Consider the following 8,120-nt stretch of genomic DNA (forward strand, 5'->3'; position numbering starts at 1 on the left):
TCATTACACATTAAGAATTAACTTATTTTAGGGCTTTCCTGGTGGCACAGTGGTTGAGAGTCCGCCTGCCGAGGCAGGGGACACGGGTTCGTGCCCTGCTCTGGGAATATCCCACATGCCGCGGAGCAGCTGGGCCCGTGAGCCATGGCCGCTGAGCCTGCGCGTCCGGAGCCTGTGCTCTGCAACGGGAGAGGCCACAACAGTGAGAGGCCCGCGTACCGCAAAAAAAAAAAAAAAAAATGTTGTTCCCATCCCAAGGACTACAAAGATATTTTCAGGATGAAGGAAAATAGAATGCAGGTAAGAGTGGCAGAAAAAATAATAAAAATGAAATGGGTCAGGTGGTCCTGGATTGACTGTGATTAGGATGATGGGGCCAGATGTGAGCAGGCCATTGCCATGGGTGACCAGTACTCTTCATTCAAATCAGCACTTTCCATCACAATGCCCTGAAAAGATATGGGAGCTTAAAAAAACATCTGAGCTATAATTGGGTGGCAACAGGAATTTTCTTCCCTCGATGGAGACAATTTTGACATAGATTACTCTCTGAAATTAGACATCATCTGTCATATTTAACACCTTCCGTTCCCTCATTGTTCTTGCAGCATTGTAATAAATGTTCATGAGTTCTCAGAAAAAAAAAAAAGGCTGATTGAACTCTGGACACTTCATAGTATAATGATATGAAAGTAACAATTTGAACCTATACTTTAATGTGGCTAAATAAATACAGTTGAGATTCATCCTGGACAAAAATTATGAAAATAGACTATCCTTGGTTCATTACAGAGAAAACTACTCCAGGTAGGAAAAAACAAAGAAACACACAAAAAACTCAGAGGAAATTTTTGTGGGAAGAGGACAGATTGATGGGACAGTTGGAACAGAAAAGTATTTATTTTCATTCTAAGGTTGCCTATAATGTTCTTTTTAAATTCAATTAAACTATATTATTATGAAAATCACATGGACAGCAAAGGCAAAACATTTCAAATATCTAGAAAGTGCAATGCATGTTCACTTAGTCCAAGTTAAACATTTGAAAGATGTTATAGTCTATCCTGAATTTTGCATAGTATAACTTAAGTGCATTTTTCCTAAGTCAACCTGCATACAAGAATGTGAAGAGTTCAAGTTGTAGTACTATTATATTTATATTTTGAGAAATAAAACATAAGAGGCTCTTTCCTCTTCCTGACTCTTTGTATTTTAAAAATCAACTTTGGGTTCTTAATTATTATTATTTAATTAAAATATAAAACTAGAGAGCAAATATAGATGTCAATACACAATTTTAAGATGTAGGTGCAACAATTACAAAAAGGGAATTGGCTTTTGATATCTGTGAGGTTGGGAAAATCTCTTCCAGGTCAGACGGGCATCAGAACTCATTGTGTTCCCACCCTTTCTTTTACCTATTTAGAAATCCTTCAATAAAATGAGCTAGCCCCTCCTCCACCCCCCCCCAAAAAAAGGGTAATTATTGGGTTGGCCCAGAAGTTCATTTGGGTTTTTCTGTAACATCTTACAGTATTTAGTTTTTGGTACATACTTTTAGGAAAAGGCTTTGGGGACTGGCTAGAGATTAAAATCTTCAATGTACATGTAAGAATGGCTTTTTTTTTACTGATGGATAAGCATAGGCAAGAAAGATAGGTGGAGTAAAGAAATAAGTATTATAAATTTATATGATCAGGGCTTAGATGCCCTTGCCTCTTGCAAAATATGAAAGCAATCACGTGAGACCATATATTTGGCCAGAGACTTCCAACTGTTCTGCAGAACTCTGTAGCATCCAGAGAAGACACACAAATGTGTTCCCCTCTGAGGCCAGGTGACACATATGAAGAAACTATTATATGGCACTTCCAGCTCTAAATTAGAACATATAGATGTATAGAAATCCAGAAAGAACTGAAAAGGAACACTAAAATTATTTTTACTTCCGGAAAAAGAGAGATGAGGATGGGACTTCTCAACTCAGTACGCCACACAAAGGACTGATACGATGTGATATATATTATTTGGCATGAATTAAGTTTTATTTAAATTTCTGCAGAGAGTTTCCAAGAATATATGCATAAACTATTAAATTCACTATTTACCATATACATTAATATTCATGAAATTACTTGTCTGGACTATAATTTTAGGTGTAGGCACACATTTCATCCATTTTAAGACACATGGCAAAATTTAAAAATTATAACTATATATGATGATGGATGTTAATTAGACCTAGTGTCTAGTTATTGTTATGTTGTATACTTGAAGCTAATGTAATATGTCAATTATATCTTGATAAAAAATTTAAACACATTTTCAAATACATGAAAATTATGATTGATAAGACACAATTTGAAACATTTTACAGATCCCAGAAGTAGGTAGTTAGTAATATATGTTACCATTCTAAGTATACTGAATCTTCATTGCACACCCCTTCTGCCCCAAGAGACATCTAAATAAGCTGTTGCTTACAGACATAACGATGTTGACTCCCACAGTCTCTATCCGAAACTCCTCCGCTTGGGTTATACATTATGCAGTTCTTTGGATTTAGAGGGTGAAGGAATAGAAATCTGTAATGAAGAATAATGTTTTAATATATTGGGATAAGGAAATGAGAATGTTCAAGGATGATGTTTTTGTTAAATGATAGAACTACAGACATTTTAAAAGCATTTTAATGAGATATTACCACATTGAGACATTATCTTTTTTTCATTCAAGTCAGTTTTCACAATTTCAGAGTACAATGTTACAAAAACTCGGCTATTGCATCAATAATCAATAGCAATGAAGTTGGGGATTTTTTTGTTTTTGCTGTTGTTTTTAATGGTTTGGGTATGTTATATACTTTACTTCTAAGATGCATCTGCTAATCTAGTCTAGGGAAAAAATCAGAGCATAAAACCTGTCATTGTATGATACTGTAAATCCCATGTTTATGAATGAAAATGAGATTTGAAGATTACAAATACACAGAAAATAAGCCCAGAATGTTTGAAATATGGGATGATGCTGAGAATATTGGGCTCCACCAGAATAAGGAAAATAGTGGATATACTCTTTTCTCTGGATGGCTTTTGTGTATGTGAGAATCTGTATATGTACATACATATCCAAGTGCTTGTACCAAGGCAGGAAATAAAAGCATATATCAAAAGCTCTTTTAGAGTCACAAGTACACTAACTTCATCTCACTTGAGCATACACTTGGGTGTTGTGGTTGGGACTAAAATTGTTATTCTGTTGTATCAATTCTCTTTTCTGTATTCTCACGTCCTAAACAGGATATCTTACCTACAGTGTTCCTGGATGTTACGTTCTCTGATCAGATCTAAGGATAAACTCAAAAAGAACAGAAAAAGGTTTTGAGTGCCAGAAACTTACAGATCTTGGGAGACAGTAGAATTATCCTCCCACAACCAGGCATGATGTTCTTCACTGTAAGAGAGTCCAATCCAGTAATAATAGGAAATGGAGTTCATAAAATGCTGTTTGGAAACAAAGACCAACATATTAATCTATTTTGAATCTACTCTAGGGATCAGGTACTTTTAAGAAAGTCAGTGACTTTTAAGAAAGTCAGATTCAGTTTTTCAATTATACAAACTAAAATCATTTTTAACTTTTAATTTAGGAGGTATAGTCAAGTCACATGCCTCATAGTTCTCATTCATCAGGCCCATTCATTTATGGAGGAAAACGTACCACAAAATCTCACTTCTTGAAAGAATGAAAAACGTCATAAAGGGAATTAGAGCTTTCATGGAACACTTCCTTCACAGGGGATCAGCAATCAAATTTGATCCCAAACCAACAGTATCTTGAGGGATAAATCTTAGCACAGGTTCTGCATGGAGCTAGAGAAAATTTTCACTTTTTCTTAAGAGTTGGGTAATTGTTTTATAATATTCTTCATATTCATTCCAAGAGTGATAACAAAAGCTATATAATTACAAAACAAATTATAAATTCAATTAATGAACTAAAAATTCAAAGTCCTTTGAATAAAAATAATGATCTATTATTTATTCTTTGAATTCTCTCTAAAAAGTTTCTTGTACTTTATCTGTCACATTCCTATAATGTAAATCTTTGAGAAATTTTGTGTAGATTGTTTGACTGTTTCAAAGTGTAGGAAATTAGTTCAAATATAACTGCCTATTTACTATCTGATTAAAGACTTGAATCAAAGTATTCAGCTTACTTAGATAATATTTTCCTAGGTCAAAAAAATTGTAGAAAAATCAGAATTAAATACATGCCAGTTCATTTCTGTCTTGTATCTGAAGTAGACTGGAATTCTGAGAAACACAAAAATTTCTACTGTCTTTCCATGTTTTTGATTCACTAGAAAGGAAGTAACAGCTGCATTGGTAGCCAATCCACTTTTCTCGGCAAGAACAGCTGCCAGATCCTAAGAGAGAAAACAAAACATGACTTGATGACATTGGCGATTCCGTTGTGTTCAGTGCTATTTACTCATTTGTTATTTAATGTTTTCTACAACTATTCTTTGAGAATTTACTGCATACACCACAGTTCAGGGGATATTAATCTGAATGACTCAGACATGACCCTTCTTCCTCATGAAGATTATAGTCTAGAGATAGAGACAGAATTATACAAATTTCAGTCATTTATGAATTATATTTAATGATAATTTGTGTAAGTATACACAAGAAATTCAGTATGTTAAAATACTGTGTAGCAGAGTATAGGATGGGGGGCGGTTAGAAGAACCTCTTTTGAGGAAGTGACCCGAAGTTGATCTCTGCTGTGTAATTAAAAGTGAACTAGATAAAAGAGATATTTAAAGGAGGAAAGCATTTTAGCATATTTCCTGAGTCAGAAAATAATTCTGGATATTTTATTTCAAAATGAAGTTAATAAAGCACTTAGCTTGAAGTCTGACCATCCAGTTTACTAGTGATAGTGTCTTCAACATTTACCATCCTCAGTGATAAAAGTCATATTATGTGGTAGGCACTCAAATCTTTGTCAAATGAGTGGTGCTGAGATTGTAGAGTTGAATGGGCTACCAGGGGCTGGGATGTGGGGGAAATGGGGAGCTGTTGGTCAAAAGGTACGAGCTTCCATTTAGAAGATGATTAAGTTTTAGGGATCTACTGTGCATCATTATAACTAGAGTTAACAGGACTGTATTATATACTTGGGAGAGTTGCTACAAGAGAGCTTCTTAAACATTCTCACCACAAAAAGACATGATAGTTGTGTGACATGATGGAGGTGTTAGTTAATGCTATGGTGGCAATAATATTGTAATAAGTGAATCATTGTACACTTTAAACTTCCACGATGTCATATGTCAATTATATCTCAATAAAGTTGGAAAAACGCTGAGGGAAAAAAGATATGAATGAAGTGCTATATGAACACAGAAGATGATGAGACATCATTTAGGAAAAGATATGTTTAAAAATATCTTTGAGCTGACGTTCACTGGTTAAGTAGAGTTTAGAATTGCAGAAATCTCTGTGCTTCTTTCTGAGTTATGGAAGAAGCGGAGGTACAGGTAAAGAGGTATCAAAGTATGTGTTATGAAACACAAGCAGGCACTTACGATCAGCTACAATATTTACTGTAATTTGCTTTTGTTACTTAAACATGAGCAGTCACATAGGAAAAATAGGTCACTTCCGGCTAATATTTTCCTTATTACTTAATATATAAATGACACACATTCAATGTAATTTAATAAACTAAGTTAGCAATAAAATGAGACTATCCTATAATTTCTATTACTAAGCATAATATCCCTTCATGCTTCTGTGTGAGAAAAACAAGAATATTTCATTCTCTAACAGCACTAAAGTTTTCCAAAGTATGGAACCCACCTTCCTGGAGATCTGTGGAGGGTCCTGGAGAGAATGTCGGCTGAACATTTTGTTTAGTAAATGCTGTAAGAAGTAATTAGAAATTTACTTCATCAGACACAGATTTATGAAATAACAAAATATTACACATTAGCAAAATGAAACCTTTATTGTAAGACAGTTTCATCACAATTTTGATCTTTTTATATAGTCTTGATTAGAAAAACTTACGATTTTTCAACAAAACTCCCAAAGCAGCCACCAACAAAAGGCACATTACTCCTAAGACCCCAGAAATCAGCCTCCATGGAGTGGTCTGAAAAGCTATAAAGAAAGAGAGATGGGGTAAAGATTTAAAGAACAAACACAGGAGCTGAAGTTCTTAAAAGCAGAAACCAGTGAGAGAATCCAAAAAGTTCCTTGGTTTAATACCCCATGATTTTGTCAATGAAATGTTGGAAAATGAAGACATTCCATTTAGAACTCCACCCAATACCAAAAATTTTATATGATGTACTTTATTCTTCAGTGAGATTAGCCATACCTTTTCCTCTTTATCAGCTCTATCTTATCAAACTGTACTTACCACTTATTTTTAAATTTGACAAAGAAGCTTAGAGATCTGTAGTAAAAAGAGATCAACAGGCACCAAGTTCGGTCTTGTGGGCTGATATAACAAACTCTTAGTTTTGTAACAGCAACAAAAAAATCACAAGATAGAGAATCTGATTCCCATTAGGTAGCTGAGAAAATGTAGGATCCATTAATAATGTTATTTTCTCAAGGAATCAGAGCTATTAAGTACCCAAGGCAGAAATCAAATGAAAGTTTGTCTAGACCCAGAGTCTTTCATTTAAATGACATGTATTCCATCATTGTTACAATAATATTAATACTACTTGGGAGTGTGTCCTTCTGCTCATCTCAGTGTATTCGCTACTCTGAGAAATGTCAGGCTGCTCATAGCTTTGTAGAGGCTGTACTGTGAAGAGAAGACATGGTGTGATGAGAGGTTCCCCAACCAATGTAGCGCTAATAACTTGGGAACCTGAGTTCATTTCACAGTACATTGAATTATGATATGTAAAAAACCACTTTTTTACAGGAACCATTTTTTACATGTATTACGTCTTCTCATACCAAAAACTACTTGCTCACAGGCATTTCCCCTAAAATAATTTAGCATCAGGAGATTCTGCATTGACATTAGAGGACTCCCAAAGGGTGTCGTCATTCACAACAGTTCAATGTGTCAAACTGTTAATCTGGGTGGTTTGGGGGATGTCACAACACAAATGGTAAATTAAAAAAAAACACTTTTAAACATTTTGTTGATAATATTTAACATTCTCTATATATTTTCATGCTAGAATTATGTTGTTTATATTTTTCCTGGTAAATTCAGATGCCAATCAGAATTTAGAGCTATCCCTGTCAGAATCCACTCTTTAAACCTGTTGGAAAAATCTTCACAAAATCATTTCTAAGTTACAGAATGAAGATTCAGAAAAATGAAATTAGAGTAGAAAGTACAGATACATGGGGAGCCTAAAAATGTATACTTTTGTCCTACAGCGTTGCCTCAAATTAGCCATACCCACAAGATAGTTTTCCTGGTTATTTTAATTTTTTCACTTTATGACTTGGGCTGCACATACCTGCCATATGAAATGTTGTTCCAGTGTTCATGCAGGAAAGGCACGATGGCTGCTTGTTCAAGAACTGGGTTAGATCACGGAGCTGAGCTGTAGGCTAAGGAACCTGAAAGTTGTGTATGAAGAAATTTTTTCAAAAAGAAAACTTGTGTATTCAAGTGTGCGTGCATCATCTGCTGATGAGACACAGATGTGTAGTATGAACAAGAAGCAGTAAAATCACTATCTTCTAAAATGTTTCTGGAACCACAATACAGGAAATTCTCACTGAACTTGTGCAATGCACACCCTTTGACTATCACAAAAGAAGGTGACAGGAAGTTTTTTTCATGTTTAATGGTAAATTTACTTGGTATAATAAAATTCCACACATAAGTTTCCTTTTTCTAAAATATTTATTTACTTTTTATTTTTTATTTTTTTATTTTTTTACATCTTTTTTTTTAAACATCGTTATTGGAGTATAATTGCTTTACAATGGTGTGTTAGTTTCTGCTTTATAACAAAGTGAATCAGTTATACATATACATATGTTCCCATATCTCTTCCCTCTTGCGTCTCCCTCCCTCCCACCCTCCATATCCCACCCCTCCAGGCGGTCACAAAGCACTGACCT

The 8,120-nt window shown here is 34.6% G+C and overlaps 1 protein-coding gene across 3 annotated transcripts; it reads right to left on the reverse strand.

Annotated features, from left to right (window-relative positions):
• Positions 1-2,021: 2,021 nt before the first annotated feature.
• LOC113616837 (natural killer cells antigen CD94-like) lies at positions 2,022-7,702 on the reverse strand. 3 transcript variants are annotated; one of them, XM_027100199.1, is made up of 6 exons: positions 7,508-7,700; positions 6,081-6,173; positions 5,871-5,933; positions 4,278-4,429; positions 3,400-3,503; positions 2,022-2,585 (listed from the first exon to the last, which is right to left on the reverse strand). In XM_027100199.1, the coding sequence occupies exons 1-6, from the start codon at positions 7,536-7,538 to the stop codon at positions 2,465-2,467; spliced, it is 564 nt and encodes a 187-aa protein (XP_026956000.1). In that variant the 5' UTR covers positions 7,539-7,700; the 3' UTR covers positions 2,022-2,464. The 3 variants fall into 3 exon arrangements, with proteins under 3 accessions (XP_026956000.1, XP_026956001.1, XP_026956002.1); XM_027100200.1 differs by lacking the exon at positions 7,508-7,700 and adding an exon at positions 6,436-6,644; XM_027100201.1 differs by lacking the exon at positions 6,081-6,173 and having other exon boundaries at positions 7,508-7,702.
• Between the last annotated feature and the right edge of the window lie 418 nt (positions 7,703-8,120).

Source organism: Aethalodelphis obliquidens, unplaced genomic scaffold (assembly GCF_003676395.1).
Source record: "Aethalodelphis obliquidens isolate GAN/ISIS:26980383/991018 unplaced genomic scaffold, ASM367639v1 scaffold623, whole genome shotgun sequence".
Lineage (NCBI taxonomy): Eukaryota > Metazoa > Chordata > Mammalia > Artiodactyla > Delphinidae > Aethalodelphis > Aethalodelphis obliquidens.